This window comes from Pholcus phalangioides, unplaced genomic scaffold (assembly GCF_987345545.1).
Source record: "Pholcus phalangioides strain wild (caught in Gottingen) unplaced genomic scaffold, Ppha-v1.0 ptg000011l_1, whole genome shotgun sequence".
Taxonomy (NCBI): Eukaryota; Metazoa; Arthropoda; class Arachnida; order Araneae; family Pholcidae; genus Pholcus; species Pholcus phalangioides.
Window position 1 is genome coordinate 37,232,460 of NW_028301604.1, and position 17,447 is coordinate 37,249,906.

General features: G+C 37.7%; 1 protein-coding gene across 10 annotated transcripts in view; it reads right to left on the reverse strand.

Annotated features, from left to right (window-relative positions):
- cnc (NFE2 like bZIP transcription factor cap-n-collar) overlaps positions 1–17,447 on the reverse strand; it is a 662,445-nt gene that overhangs the window by 336,879 nt on the left and 308,119 nt on the right. For all 10 annotated transcript variants that reach the window (XM_089239517.1, XM_089239519.1, XM_089239518.1 and 7 more), the window contains one exon: positions 12,343–12,611. In XM_089239517.1, coding sequence (XP_089095643.1) covers positions 12,343–12,611 — 269 coding nt within the window. The remainder of the gene's footprint in view (positions 1–12,342; positions 12,612–17,447) is intronic.

Here is a 17,447-nt window from a genome sequence, read left to right on the forward strand (position 1 = left end):
CAAAATTATAATTATTATGATTAATTTCCATTAATTAGAAATTTAGTTAATTGGAAATTTACTTCAATTATAAAGAAAAGCGTGCTAAATTCATGTACAATTTTTTGAAACTTCACAAATATGTTATTTGAATAGCCAGTCATCATATATAAAAAATATTGTGCGATTTAGTCACGAATTGTAAGCGGTCAAAAATGGGTCAACTTTTGGGTTGTCTTTCTTCAACTCCGAATTAATTTCAAACGGCAAATATTGTTACAGGAAATTAAATAATTCAATTACCTGAACATTTTTATTAGTATATACAGTAAAACCTCTTTTGCTGACACTGACAGGACTAAAAACTTCGTCCATGAAAGAGGGGTGACCGTTAATCAGGGGTTTGAAATACATACTTTTATATATTATACAACTGTAAATTATTATTTGGCCGTAAAAGAGGGGGGGTGACCGCATCTGAGGGGTGTCCGTTAAGAGGGGTTTTACTGCAATGCAACTTACGAGCACGAATTCGCATGATAATCGTAGCCAACTTCGGCTTGGCGAAAATAATTTAGCCAATCCAGAGATGTCACGTGACATTAAAAAATAAAAAACCCCGGTTGCTAACAGCAGTGTGTGTTTCACGCGAAATTCCACGGTTGTTTATAAGATCAACCGCACCAGCCGAACCGGAGTATGCAGTTAGCCTAAGGCCGGGACCTGACTACGGCGCGGTTGCACGCGGTTGGGGGGGGGGAAGGCATCATCTATAGTTTTATTCTGTCAACGCACAGATACAACTGCAACCGCTGAGCGCGGTTTTTCAACCGAGAAAATCAACATTTTTTTCGACGGTTGGGGTAACCGGAAAGCTTCCATCATGTATTGCAAAGGTTTGAACACCCTGATGACGGTTCGGCTGGACCTGCGGTTGCTGTCTTCCATTGTCTATTAAGTGGTTTGACGAGGAGGGTGATGGGATTTCGGATGCACTGGACAAAGGAATTGCTCTCCTTCTCAGGTTGCCATAAAAATGAGGGGAAAAGTATGGTGAAGTTCTATTCGACAGAAGCTAATTCTTTGTTTCGCGCTTTTGCACTAATAACAATAAAAAAAACCGATGAAGAAAAAATTAAATTTTTCTTACTAATGAAATTTTTTTGCTTTCCTACATGAGCATATATTAAAACTCGGTTACAATGACATTCATAAACTAACGTGATTACGCTGAAACCGAGATGTATATTTTAGAACACTTGAATGAAATGCATTGGATCCCGATTATAACGTTTTAGCAAAATACCAATTAGTTACCTCATCCAAAAAAGTACAAATTGCCAGGTGCCCAACCATTTCTAATAAATTCATAAAAAATTATCAGAAATAAAAATAATTAGACAAATTCCATATATCAAACTTTTGAAACATTTATTAAAAGCCTAAGTATGAACCGGGGAGGAAATATGTCCCTAAGAGCTACATTGCGTGTGTTTTGCTTTCATTATTCTGTTTTTTTGGTATTTATTTTTGTATCGTATATGAATGTGGCTGTCTATCTATTGTTTCTGCAATTAAAAAAAAACCATCTAGGCCAGCCGTTCTCAACCGGTGCTCCGCGTCAACTCCCAAGGGCTCCGCGGCCCTCGAGGAAAATAAAAAAAGAACCAGTAAATTTGAAAAAAATATTACTATTTTTGAATAAAAATAAATCAGTAACTTTGATGAATAAATAAAAAAATAGGCATACGGGGCTCCGCCATATGCCAAATTATGCCAAATATCCTCCAAATTATATACTGGAAAGGGCTTTGTGGTTCAAAAAAGATTGAGAACCGCTGATCTAGACAAAACGTTGTATGCGGGTAATATCGAAGAGTGCACTAAGACAATTTTCACACCTACCGTTCTTTTCAAGCAGTTTTTGATTTACAAAGCCGCAACTAGGGAGAGCGGGTCCATTGTATCGAGTGCTGAACTAGAGGGGGCGCCGAATTGCCCCTTTAACACCACTCCTCCTAACCTTTCCTTACACGGGGACGCCAAAAGCTTGCTAGCTCCAGTTAAAAAAATATCTGCGGCCCTGTATGTACCTTAAACCTTGCAACATACATACTGATGTACCGAGCCACAACGGCATACGTGGTCAGCCGGGGCAAGCACGCATTTTGGCGCCCCCTTTTAATATTGAAGGAGAGATGAAAGGTTAACATTTGCGCTCCTGTCTGGCTCGGAGTTCGGGGCATCAGTCAGTGCCGTCTTAACGCATGGGCCCACCCGAGCACGGCCCGGGTGCCTCAAGAGAAGAGGGGCCTCCCAAAAATGAGATCCGATTGAAATTTTCAAGGATTTACCATGTAGGGCCTCCTAAAAACCCCTTGGCCCGGGGGGCCCATAATACTCTTAAGACGACCCTAACACCAGTCCCACCTGCTCCTCTCTAGTTGCGGCCCTGATGCCGTATGTACAGGGTGTTAAGCGGGCCGGTTTAGCAAGTTCAGAGGGGCGGCAAATTTGAGTAATTCTTTACAATAGAGATTTTTCTTCAATTTCTTAAATAAATTTGAGTCACGCATATCGGAGTAAAGTTTATAGAAATAACTGTTCGTGAAACGTTGGCTGGTTAAAGGATGAACCTAGTACCTATGAAAGCGTCGGCGTCGCTCATTTCTCCGATTTCTCACGATTAGGTAAGCAATACAAGCTGTCTGGGATCAGGACAAAGATCTCAGGATTCAGGTTACTTCTTAATGTCATGCATCGCTTTTTGCCAAAAACCGTCTTGGCGCAAACATTGAGTGCACATGTATTTTTATGAGGTTTTCTTTTAATCCCATTTTTAACTAACGTTGCGTTTGTGCAATGCTTTGTTTAATATTTTTTTAAAATATTTTTCACGTAAATGTTTTTATGAAAGGAGCCATTCAAGTATTACGTAAGCAGATTTTCAGCCATTCTTGACCCCCCCCCTTGTCAGCAAAAATCAGCAAAACACTGACCCCCCCCCCCCCACTAGCAAAATTCCGTCAGCAGCTTAGTGTCATATATATTTCATATCTTCAAAAAAGGGGGTGGTTGATGACGTAAGCAACCTTCAAACCCCCCCTCACCCCTTTGTCATGAAATGTCCGCAATTCTGAAACCCCCTCCCCCCCTCGATGCTGACGTAATACTTGAATTTCCCCAAATGAACATTTTTGGGAACTAAAAGGTCTAATGAGTATCAATGTTTTTTAAAATTTGATTTTTTACAGTTTTTAAAACAGGAAATTTTCAGAAATTTCATTCCGATTTCCTATCTGAATTCTTTTTTCCTGACCATCAAAAGAAATATATATTTTTTTTAAATAGGAGAAAATAATTTTTTCCTTGCCTTTTTTTTGGTCATATGGGGTTTCCCAAAATTACTATTATTATGCTTAATTTCCATTAATTAGAAATTTAATTAATTGGAAATTCACTTTGATTACAAAGAAAAACGTGCTAAATTCATGGCCAATTTTTTTAAACTTCAAAAATATTTTTTAATATGTTATTTAAATTAATTATGATGATTCCAGTCATCATATATAAAAAAATTTGTGCGATTTGGTCACGAATCGTAAAAGCATCAAAAATGGGTCAACTTGTAGGTTGTCTTTCTTCAACTTTGAATTAATTTCAAACGGCAAATATTGTTACAGAAAATTAAATTCCATTACATGAATATTTTTATTAGTATATACAGTAAAACCCCTCCTCCTTGTGAACACGGACAGGACAAAAAAATTAAATCCATGTAAAATGGGTGACCGTTAAAAAGAGGTTTGAAATTCATACTTTTATATATTATACAACTGTAAATTATTATTTGTCCGTAAAAGACGGAGTATCCGTTAAGAGGGGGTTTTACTGCAATGCAGCTTATGAGCACGAATTCGCATGCTAACTGGAGCCAACTTCAGCTTGGCGAAAATAATTTAGCCAATCCCGAGATGTCACGTGACATTAAAAAATAAAAAAAACCCGGTTGCTAACAGCAGTGTGTGTTTCACGCGAAATTCCACGGTTGCTGATAAGATCAACCGCACCAGCCGAACCGTAGTGTGCCGGCAGCCTAACTGTTTCAAGTCGATTTCATACTGTAACAAGTTGCCACAAAGGGCTTTGGAAAATTAAAGTGTAAATGAATAGAACAAAGCAATTGTGTCACTTCGAGTAGCCAGCTAAATCATTCTGAAGTGTTTCCTGCACTCTCCCAAGATGTTAGCACTGTGCAACTGAACTTAAATGGGGGGGACGAATTTAGGGCAGGAGACGGATTTTGGGCACTTTACCTTTCAGAGTGATAAGCATATTCATCCTTCTGATTTACTGTGCTATGTGAGAGCCCCCCCTCCCCCAGACGTACACACACAATCATCACGTGGTAGTGCGGCCTTTAGCTTTATCTAGTTTTACACACACACGTTTCGAATCAGTTATTAATTATTTTTCTTTTGAAGAATAGATTTTTTTTAAACTAATAATGGTCATATGAAAATCATGTCGAAAACAAGTTTTTGTTATCAGAGTAGGTACAGTCGGACAACGGCCTTAATTGGGACGATTTGGGATATTTTGTTCTAATAAGTTGGTAGCCCTCACGGTTGTTGCAGGTTATATTTAAAGTAGGTCATCATATTTGTTTGCGGTTGTGTTAACATTCCAGGATAGTTTCAGTTGTGTAGAACCGAACGTTTGAGAAAACGTTTTTCAGTTTTTTTGAATATCCGTAAGTTTTTTTCAGTGAACTACTACGGTTTTCACCACGGTCAAGTTTAGACATGGGGGTTTCTCTGATTTAGGTAGGGCTGTATAGTAAGGGCTGTTTCATCTCTTTGCGCTTGCCGCCTTGAATCAGTGGGCGTGGTCTCGGAAGTGATGTGTGACCATGATGTGTCACGGTCCTGCTACTTTTTTATGGCAGACGACATCAGTGTACGATTGACAGAGATTTCTCGTTTATGGTGAGTTTTTTAGCGTCCAGAAATGCGCATGTAGTATTTTTATAATATTTTTATAATCTATACGCTAAGAGATGGCTTAAATCTAAGCAATAGTCCGTGAGTCTTCTAATATTAGCAGTCAGGGGGTGAACTATCTCTGCGGTCCTTAGCCGAAAAAAAGTAGTTGAGCGCCGATTAGTCCTTAGCTGGCCAGTGTAGTTGGACTTTTTGATACTATCTCTAAGCAAAGGACTTTTTTTTAGTAGTTACTTAGGACCGCAGCTAAGGACTGCCAAGCACCAGTCGTTATGCAGTAGTTCACGGCGGCCATCTTGGAAACGAAGAAATTTCGCCGAGAGAGAAAGTTGCAGCGAGATCGCGCTCTTTAATATTTAGCGGTGAAATATGCTGGTTTTTTTTTATGTATCAAACAATTTTATTCAACAGAAATGAATAATAAAACTTCCTTTATATCGTTGATGTCTTTGAAGTTGAAGTTATTCATCGTAAATTCTCCAAGTGGTCTACGTACGCGTATGTTGACATCGGCGAGCGAAGCCACGACGGAGTAGCTAGCATGTTTATACACTATCTACCAATAAGTATTTGGACACCTATGCAAATGACGATATCTGCGGTCCTGAGATACGTCACGCCCTCCGCCGGTATATATCGTGTAGGAAACAACATCGGCATTAGTCGCATGCAAGATGCCGCGCAGTTCGGAGCTCTCTGATTTCGAGAAAGGTATAATTATCGGGTATCACAAAAATGACAGATCCTTAAGGGACATATCTAGCGAGCTGAAGTACCCAAAATCGACAGTGGCCTATGTGATTAAGAAGTGGAAGGTGAGCTGTGATTGTCGGAATTTGCCCCGAGTCGGCAGACCAACGAAACTGGGAGATAGAGACCGACGGGTGCTGTCCAGAGAAATTCGGAGGAACCGCACCCAACCGATGGCCCTCATCCGCGAGGAGTTTCGACAGGCATCCGGGAGTATTGTTTCAATGAATACCATCCGTAAGGAGGCACATCTGATTGGTTTTCATGGTCGTGCTGCTGCCCATAAGCCTTTGATCACAAAGTCCAACCGCGTTGCTCGGTTAATGTGGTGCAAAGCACATCGAAATTGGACCGTAGATCAGTGGAAACGGGTTCTTTGGAGTGACGAATCAAGGTTCACCCTCTACCGTTCGGATGGCAGGGTCTGGGTCTGGCGTCTGCCTGGAGAACGTCTCCTGCCAGAATGCATTGTGCCAACGGTTAAGTTCGGCGGAGGTGGAATTATGGTCTGGGGGTGTTTCTCCCGGTATGGACTGGGACCCTTGGTCCCCATTCATGGTAAGCTCAACGCCGATGCCTACTGCACTATTTTGGATGACAATGTGCTTCCTACGTTGTGGCAGTTTTACGGGGTGGACCCCTGTTACTTCCAGGACGACAATGCCAGCTGTCATACTGCGAGGTTAACCAAGGCTTGGTATGGTGCCAATGGGGTTCATCGAATGGGCTGGCCTGCCTAGAGCCCAGACCTGAACCCTATCGAGAACCTCTGGGACGAGTTGGATCGCCGAATTAAGGGGTGCCCTACCCGTCCAAAATCGGTGAAGGAACTGACATGTCTTCTCCAAGCCGAGTGGAAGAAAATACCACTAGCCGTCACACAAGGACTTGTGGAAAGTATGCCCCGGGGGGTTGACGCTGTAATTGCCTCTCGTGGAGGCTCTACCAACTATTGATTTTGAATAAAGTTAGTTTTTCTTTTCTATCACAGGTGTCCAAATACTTATTGGTAGATAGTGTACTAAGGTAAGAATTATTTTAATGCTATCATACTATATAGCAAGAGTTTTTTAAAGGTATTCTTAATATTTTTTTGCCCGGTAAATGCGTTATCTAGAAATATAAATGACTATAATGTCACGCAAATCAATACTGAAAAATATCAAATAGTCCATGTATATTTGGGTTTGTATTGAAAATATTTACATAGGAAATGAAATATGAATCTGCAATCACTATAATATCAGAACATTCTATGTGTTTTGCTAAATGAAATTTTTTTTAATGAAATAAATTGGTTTTTTTTTTGTCTAAATAAATTGAGCGTGTAAAAAAATATTTTGAATATTATTGTATGATAAAAATTGTGCTTGATACATTATGATCTTGATATTTTCTGCATAAATTTAGTGGCACATTTTATATGTGCAAAAACCAAATAAACAAAGGGGGAAAATTGAGAGATGAATTTTTGTACTGCTCTAAACTTGACCAACATGAATAAAAACATACACTGTTGAAAAACTTGTCTTAGCAACCTTGAACAAACTGGAGCAGTATGCTTGTGTGGTACACTTTCCCTTATCAACAATTCCATTTCTTTGCATAGGTTGGCGCTATATAAATGGGCTTTGTAAAGCACTGTCAAAACCTTTTGACCACACTCCAGTCTTTATTCTTTAAATTATTTGCTCAGGCTGTTATATAGACCAATAATAATAATGGAATGTAAAGATAAATCTTCAACTCCTATATAAAAAAAGCAAAATGATGGGAAAGAAGATGTGGGAATTCTCGCAAAATGACACATAGACTTTGTATAAATCAAAATAATAGTTGGCATTATAAGATGTACACACTAAAATTGGTGTTTTACATTATAGCCCATGTATGGAATATTTGTTCACTGAAAATTTGTGGCGCTAAGTGGGGCTGGCGCAATAACAAGGTTTAACTTTATATAAATGAAAGGGAAGACATTGAAAAAAACCTTGAGAATTTTTGCTAAGTGAAAAACAATAATATTAATTCTTTGAAAAAGTTATAATCATATTCACCAATGAGCAAATTTTGTCAATGAAAATAATAAAACAATCAATACCCTTCACAACAAATAATATACCTTTTAACTACAGTGATGTCATACGACACTGCAAAATCTCTGTTAATATAAATGAGGGTTCCCCGATCTACAAGAGATTGCTAAAGATGTGTTTTAGAGCGAAGCTAAAATTAGAGTGAAAAACAAAATAAGCTGCCTGCCAAACAGTTTTTTGCTTCATGTGTCTGTGACCAAAATTTTAGGGTAGAAACATGACTTGCAAAATTAAAAACATTTTACGCATCACCAAAATTTCTTGACAGCCAAGCATATTTTTAAGAGAAATAGTGCAAAATAAAAAAACATTATTCAAACTTTTCCGGCACTTGATGACCTTCCCAATGTTAGAAGATGCACAGACATAAATTCCAAAACATTTGTAATCATGCATAAAAAATTTTAGATGCCAATGTAAATTTTTTTTGTGCCATGGCGACTTGGCTCCTGGGATGTGTCAAGCCCTAGGTAAATACATCTAGACATGAACAAGTGCATCTGTGTTCAACATGTCAGGCCTCCCTTGCAAAACACAGTTGATGCATTTTGTTTCATACTGTCATAAAATGGTGTCAAGTTGCTTCAATGTCGACAAAGTGCTATTGTGCACAGTTTATGTGTACTTATAAGACTAAAGACTGCGTTATAGTTGGAAATAAAATGTATATCATATTTGAAGATTGATAAGTATAATAAAAGGGTTTTTTTTCCTTCCTCTCATTCTAATTTCAGGTAAATGAACATTTGAAGATGCAGATAAAAATTAACCCCTGAAGAATTTTTATGTTCTTGAAATAGTGATTTCTAATAAGCATTCAACAAATAAATTGTGATTATGATATCCTTCTATTGACATATGTTTGAAATAAAATGTTTTTGTATGACAAATCATGTGTGCTAGTTCTGTCATTTGTGTTTATTTTATATCAATATGTTTAATTCACATGTTTCTATCAATAACCAACTGAAATGAAGTATATGGTCAAATGAGAGTTATCAAGTGAAGTTATTAGTTTGAAGCTAAGTATGAAACGCATAGATTGGTAAAACGTCTTTAACATTAAATGTATATATATTTCTAAAATATTGAAGTTGCTTAGCATTTTAATTTGCTTAAAAATATTATCGCTTGCACTAACAGGTAAGTGCTCATTCATAGAAAATCATGTTCTGATATTTTGTAAGGCAGGCACAGCTTAAAATACAGCACTACAATAAGCTGCAAGGCTTTTAATTATAAATTGTCAATAATTTAAAATTTAGTAGCTCCAAAAAGAATTTGCAATTCATTGTTTCAACAAAGTCATTTGAAAGCAATAAAATATATAATAAAAAAAAAATCATTTAATGAATTAGTCTTTAAGTGGCACTCAATATTAAAAATAGTATTTAGCAGGGCCCTCGGGTGAGGTGCCGCCCACTTTAATTTAGAGTGATTTTTTTTTCGTTTCCATTAATACGAGACCCAGTTCTATGCAGCTGGGGCCCCAAGATACTCGTTCCTCCAAGTATCCAAAAGCACGGGTCCTTTGAAAGATTTCAAGTGTGGGGTCGATGAGCTCTGTCAAGAAAAATATTTTTACTATTATATACTGAATATTATTCTAAAAAAAAGTCCACGAAATATATGAAAAATTTCGCGTCTTCGTACGTTTACAAAATAACTAAACTAGCTAGCGATTATAAGAGTAAAAAAATGTTTCAAAACACGGAGGACAAAAATTTATGGCTAGGAAAAAAAATCCCTCGGGAAAAAGTTTGTTTACAATAAGTTGTAAATGTGGGATCACTCCCACCACCGCTGCGGAAAAACGATGGTTAAATAATTAGTAGTAGTTGTAGGCTTCAAACGGCATTCTGATTGGTTAGACATTCGTTACTCTCAAAACCAAAAATTTTCTTCCCGTCTAACTACTATTTCACGTCACGTGATCTTAAAGACCGGTAGTTCACGGTTCCCCGTGGTTCCTCTCAACCACTAGTAGTTGAAGCGGTCCTTAGCTTCGGTCCTCCGACCGATAGTTGCTAAGGACTGCAGAGATAGTTCACCACCAGAATAATAACTTCACAAGCATTGTATATTAGGAATTTTATATTTGCTTCCCACGCAGCGTCCGAAGTCTTTGGAACTTGCGGATGCTCATCTTGATCTTTACGTAGGCAATTTAGATTTCTGAATGAATTTAGTTGGGTGCTCAGAACCATACTATAAATTACCGTGGGTGATCGAGAACCCCACAGCACGCCCTGCTCCGACGCCACTGGTTTCTCATGCGCTTACGTTGCAGTTGTATTGGTAACAACGTAGTCTCAACCTACTATTCAAACAAAAATAAAACTGAAAATTCTTAGAAAGTTCAAAAGATAATTGAAATTATGTGTCTCAAGTGGGCTTTTAATCAACCCAATAAAAGTTAACTAACGCACGTGATTAAACTTAAATAAATCCAAGAAATATATTTTTAGTTGAAGTTATCTCATAAGTAACTGCAAATTTTTTTTAATTTAAATGTTTAAATAGTTAAACGAAGCAAGCACATAAATGTATAACTAATGACAATAACTGAGAAGATAATTTTGGAAATAATTCAGTAAAATGGGCAGGCAGTACAGCGATTGTGCAAACTTACGTAATTAGCAAGGTAGCAAAGCGGGCGCACTCAGTTCTGCAGGTGAATCACGCTACTAGTGACGTCAACTGGTACAGACTCCAGAGCTTTATGAGACAGCCCTTGTTATATGGCCCTAGATTTAGGGCAATGTTAGGAAAGGCCTTCCTGTGGACGACGTCAAAAAAAGACGCTTGTTAAAAAGTCTCGCCACAGAGAGCAATAGGCCTACAACGGTACAAATATTCAATCATTACACTTCACTCCGTTCACTTCTGAAATATAGATAGCAGTACTGAGAAAAATCAGACACCACACTAGATACGCACTCACACTTTTCGGATAATGTATAATGCAATTTTCTCGGAAACAGTTCAAGCAGCACTTCACAATTTGTTTTTTGGGGAAAACAGATGGGTTCTCATTCCCTAATTTTAATGAAATTGATGAAGATAAGAGATAATTGTGTGAGAACCATCTTAGCGTCCGCCGAGATTACTACACTTTTGTCCTTTGGCTTTCAAACCTTTCAATGTTTTGTTTTTTGTTCGTTCGTGTCAGCTAAAGTCGCTACCCTCCTTAACGTTTTTCAAAATTTTTCAAGTTTTCTAATGCGACGGCACACAAAAAATATATAGTCCCAAGTTAGGGTACCCGCGCCTAAGCTGAGACAGTGGCATTTTAATGTTTAGGTACTAAATGTACACCTAAAATTTTCAAATTATCCGTGCAGAGAGCCCAGACACCCTTCAGAATGTGGGTATTTTTTTATCGTTTCATTGATGGGTTGATTTTTTAGTGTTAAGTTCAAAATTGTCTTAAGAACAGCACTTAGCTGTACATTAATTAAAATTTTTCGATCAAGCAAACATTTTAATCGACTCCCAAGGTCTAAAAAAATCATGATTTAATAAAAATAAAATCGTAATTTTTATTTAAATCAACTGACTGCGTATTAATTAAAAACTAATCTTATAAATTATTGATTAAGCCTATTTTATAAGCGATATTTTTTCGCCTAATCTCTCAAATTCGAAGTCCACATTAATGAATAAACTAACAAACACACAATAAACAAACTATAAGCAAGAAATATGACACCAAAAAATCTGCGTTGGTGTAACGTGAAATTTCGTTCAGCCAGAATTAACTTTGTCAATTATTTTTCTTGTAGAGAAAAGTGCTTATACTCACGAGGTAGCGACTATTATTATTCACTCACTATTATTTCTCAATTCACTCACCAAAAGGTTAATCAGCATCAGCTAAATGAAAAACATATTCTATTTGGTGGGTGCATTTATTATGACGTGTTTCCGACTTACATGAAGTTGTTTATAACTTACACATTTTCATTTAATGAGTTTTGATAGAAAACAAGCAAAATTTAGACTTTTTCACCATTCCTATTAAAATTGCAGAGTCAAACGGTTTTTATATTGATACAACATATATTATTATGTTAAATCAATAATTAAGAAATTCACTGTTTTTATGCAGAAAGCAGTACTCTTACATAAACAAGTAATTTCTCTGTTTTTTTATCAGGGGAACTCTAATGCCCCATCGTGCATAAGAAGTGCAGTTATATCTAAGTTTAGCGCTCCATATTTTTATGCAAATCTTTCCATGCACAAAATCTAGAAATACAACTATCTTTCTGCACTGCATATAGGGATTAGGGGTTCAAGACCATATTCACCAGATCTTTTATATTGTTTTTAATCAAGAACTTTACCACATCTCAAAAACATGCATTTTAATCATTTCAACATTATTGAAGGAACAATGAAAATGTGATTGAAATCGAATGATTTAAATCGTGATTTTAATCATGATTTAAATCAAGCAGCATTCCCTACCAATTCCATCCCTAGTAACAAACAAAAAATATCGAACTCACAATTTGTGGAAATTCATCAGAGCTCTGCACAAAACCATCAAATTTCTCAGCTTCATACTCAAAAATACATTCTGAAGCAGGAGAGAAAGAGACTTCGAAAGGCTGCTCCAGTTGTCGCTCTTCCCCGAAGGTTTCTGTCAAACTTGAATCTTGATTTCGCTTAGATGATGGCGATGACTCTTCTAGATCTTTGAAGCTGACTAAATCATTGTCCGTTTGACTATAGCTGACTTCTTCATTAGGTGTTTCTACTTTTATCGTGTGTTCGCCTGAAACAAGATTATCACCATAACCATTTGTATCCACAACATAACCATCATTCGATATTATAAACCCATTTAAAAACATTTTTCTTTTGTGACTAAGGCCGGTATTACACTATAAAAGTTTGGTAAAAGATTTTTCAAATAACTGGAAAAAAAATCTGCGTGAGAATCTCATGCGATAGAAGTGAAACTTCTAGGTTTGACATGACTAGATTCCCTTAAATTAAATTAAATTTTAAATAAGATTGATCTTGTAATACCCCCCCCCCCAAACTTCACTCACTTGATCTATGACTCCTTAAACCTCAAGACACCCTCCGCCCCGTAGAATTATGAAGAATCATAATTGAACCCGCTGTAAATCCTATGTGTGGCAGATTTGTTGACTAAAAATTTCTGGAGATAATCGGAGTTGGCTGATAATCGGGGACTTTTTATCGGGGCTGTAATTCTATCTATATATCTATATATAGAATGGCATGTTCTGACTGACTGAGTGATTCATCACCGCCCAGCCGACACCACTGAAGCTATATAGTAGATTAATACTAGACGCGCACCAATACGCCGCCTCCGCCGCTGGCGGCGGAATGCGACGAGTTTTCTGCCGCGAAAATTTACATTTTGACGTATGGAAGACGGCGAGAAGGGAGGGGGACAGGTACAGATATCAATGTTTTGAAGTGGAAAAAAAAGGCTCCAAAAAAAGCGATGGGTGCTCGCCACCAAATGCCTTAGGCCCCTTTCACACGGAGCGGATGCGGATCCGCATACCCTCCACACTCACATCTTTAGTTTGATATTCGTGCATAAAAACTATTTTTTCGCAGTTTTTGTAATTATTTTTCTCCTTCACCCCTGATTCAGTGCCCACAGGCATTCTTTGGTGGTTTAGTCTAGAGCCCCATAGAATATGGGTCTAAAGATGTCTTCATTCCGTTCCTCACAAGTGTCTAGAAGCAGTGGTTTTGCATTCAGTTCAGTTCTTTTCATGAAATTGGGATAAAATATGCAAATTCTCTTAATTTATTTCACCAGTGTATATATAAAATTTCGTCAGTAGCTTCATTTTATGATTTAACGACTCACTAAGAAGAGTTATTTCAAAATTTGGCCACTAAGGGCGTCAAAAGGGGGATAGAAAGGTTATATAGAGAAATCATGCCGAGCCGAAACCGCTGAGGCTATAAGTATGAAATTCGGTCCGTAGTTTCACTTCGCAATGTAAAAACACACTAAAAAAGGGGTTTCCGAAATTCCCCGCCCGTAGCCCCGCTTACATGGGGAATAAAATATCCCGGGAAGTTACCGGTAACAGGGACTTTAACTACGACCCGTTTACATGGCGTTTAGTTTATGCCGGTATTCCCCCTCCCCTTCTTTCAGGAAATCGGCACTGGTCACAAAGATTCAACGGAAGTGGTTGGTTGAAGATGGTTGACGTAGGAGCTAACAGCAGATTGTGCGGCACAAAGAATTGAGAGAGGAGGTCGAAAGGACACTTCGCACTATGATTGGGTCCAGTCATCCTTCTCGGGCCTCCGGGAAGCAATAACTTAAGGGCCCTACACACGCTCAGTTGACCTGCACAGGCGACCTGAAGGGAATGGTTTTTCGATTCGGTATAACTGTTACAGTACAGTTATGCCTGCGCAGGTATAACTGAGCGTGTGTAGGAGCCAGGATGTATAACTGCGCAGTTTTTTTCCCCATCTGTCTTTTATTTCTTCCCTCTTCTTTATTAATGATAACGAAGCTGAAAAATGGTAATTGAATAACTTGTTTTGGAGACGGATTGCATTTAAATTATAAATTTTTCTAATGGCGTAATTTTCACGATATTTATTTTTTTGCAATTTCATATCGAATAAAGAAATCGAAATTAAATTTCAGAAATACTTCGACCATTGTTCAAATCCACGTTTTTTTTCTTCTTCTGAAATCAGTCTATTTTCAATAAATTTTCCCGAAATTATAAAAACACAGAAACACATATGAACTCTATATTCAAATAATGTACTATGACAATTTTTATTGATTATTTGTGAAAGGGTTTCTAAACCAGCGGGTCCGTGACCTAGGATGTGAAAAACAATTAACTCTAGGGCCGTAACTCGAATTTTTGTCGCCCTTTCAAACTTTAAAGTTCGATAATTTTATAACTGTGTTCTTTGTTCCCCACCTAAAATTGCTGCCATCTAAATTTTGCCACCCGGGGAAGTTGCCCCCCCCCACCCCACCCCAACTAGTTTCGGCCCTGATTAACTCATTGTTTTTGCATAGCCTATAAACTGAATATTATTGGTGGTCTTTTTATATTATTAACGTTGTTATACTGTCACCTTTATTTTGTTGGAGCAAAGGGTCTGTGAAACACAAAAGGGTTAAGAACCCCTGATTTATTTTATTTTAATTATAATTTCCGGACCAAACAAAAAAGACTTGGAACGAACGAAATAAAATATGAAGCAAAATGTTCTGATAATAATAAGTAGAGTTTCTCTGCTGTAACAGAAAAAAATAAACTCTCAGATCAACTGAGAGATGAGAAAATTTAATTTATTTTTCAATACGTGTTGTATATAGGCATAACGCGGATAAGTAAATGAATAAAAAAATCCAGTATCTATTTAACTGGGGAGTTTTAGTAATAGTTAGTATATTATTGGCGCTACTTAGTACTGGGGGGGGGCAGATATTTCTTTGCCCCCCCCCCGCCTTAAAAAGGAAAATTTATACAAAATAAGTTTTATTTTTTGTGGTTAGCCCATTCGGTTAGAGGCCCCGGTTGCCCCAGCCTAGTTACGACTCTGAACTACATCCAAACCATGATTTGTGGAAATCATGTTAGAAAATTTTGAACTTTAGAGCACTAGCTGAAACAATCCGACTTGATTGACAGACGTGAAGAAAGAGATAGAAGAATGAAAATATAGCCACAAATCACCTGGAAGCGGTTCCAGAGACTTTGCCTGCATAGATATAACTGAGTAGTGTGGATGTACCGAATTTCCCCTTATGACCGAAGGGGTCATAAGGGGATTCAAAGGTTAAGAGCAATCATCAAAGGTTAAGAGCAATCATCGCTGCAGCTATAAATATGAAATTTTATCAGTAGTTTTAAGTTTTGTTTCATGAATTCATTATCGTAATCACTCACTAAGAAGGGTTTCTTGGAAATTCGACGTTCAAAGCTTATATAGATGAATCACGCCGAGCCAAACCACTGAATATGATATAACCACTATATTTGTAGTTTCATTTAATGATACAAAGTCATTATGAAGAGGTTTTTCAAAATTCCACCCCCTAAGGGAATGCTAAGGGGCTTCAAAGTTAACAAAGAGAAATCATGGCGAACCGAAACCGCTGAACCGATGAAATTTGGTCAGCAATTACATGATGCAAAAATTCATAAGTGTTTTTTTAAATCCACCCTTAAAATAGTGATAACATGGGGGGGTTCAAAGGTTATATTGAGCAATCATCGCTGAAGCTATAAATATGAAATTTAGTCAATAGTTTTATTTTAAAATGTAAAGACTATCAAAGGAGGGACTTTTCGAATTTCGACCTCTAGGGGAAAAGGGTCATAAGGTGGTTCGAAGGTTCTGTATGAGGCAATCATGGCTGAGCTGAAACCTCTGAAGTTAAAAACTATGAGATTTGTTTAGTATTATATTTTGATATATAGATACCCACTGAGATGGGATTTCGGAAACTTAAATCCCAAAGGGGGTCACGAACGGTATAGATACATCGCCGAGTAATCTTTAGATTACCAAATCAACGCAAGCAAAACCGCAGGTAACAACTAGTATGATAATAAACGTATACAAAAGAGTGTTACGCACAAAGAAAAGTGCAATTTTCGATTACACAAACACCAAAATAATAGTTTAAAAACAAATTACAAATGACATGGTTTTATTCTGTTATGTTGTCATTGTTGATAGAATTGTTTTGCCAGGGCAAACAGGATAAGAGCAAAAGTATCATTCATGAGAGCAAACTTCATCCATGAGAACAAATTAAAGTGATCTCGCCCAGTCTTTCCTAGGCATTCTACTACTGCTTTTTTATCATTTAAAATGATATTCATTATTGTATGGGTTGCTAAAAACAGTCAATTACGCCATGTTGCAAGTCTAGTACAGGCGTTAAAGCTAAGAAAAAACTGAATCACTCTCTGGCTGTATTCTGCGTTATTCAGGAGCTGGCACTGTGGCGTGACAAAACTTGCGTGTGAAATATACTCTCGTGTGGCCAGAGCATGCGGCGTCATAGAGAAAGGTAATAAACAGCATTTTTACGCCTCAAACCGTCCAAATCCAACCCCCCCCCCCCCGAAATTCTACAGACTAGGACGAGGAGAAATAAACAGACAAAAGCGCATGTGCGGAGCTGCTTTCTTGCCGAACACATACTGGTTCGGCCAGGTCTGGACACATATCCGCACCGTGCCCGGCCACGACCACCTAGATAACCGGCCTCTGCATATGTGATCAGGAATGCTGTGACGTCAGCAAGAGTAGTGCTATCGTTCCTCCACATGACCCTTCTCAGCGAAGCACGATTGGACGTGTTTGTTTGTTCTTCATCTCTGCTTCGCACGTGTTTTTATAATTTTATTTTAACTCTCAGTTTTTTCGAATTTGTATTTTTATATATTTCTCATGCCGTTCACGATAGTCGTGCCGAATTATAAATTAAATAGAAGGAATGATCCAAAAGTCGCCGTGCTCAGATACCGAGAAATATATGGTTATATAGGAGGTCGTGGCCCGGCACGTGCGTCGGCCGACTGTAGGTCATCACACGGTCGAAGAATACACTTTG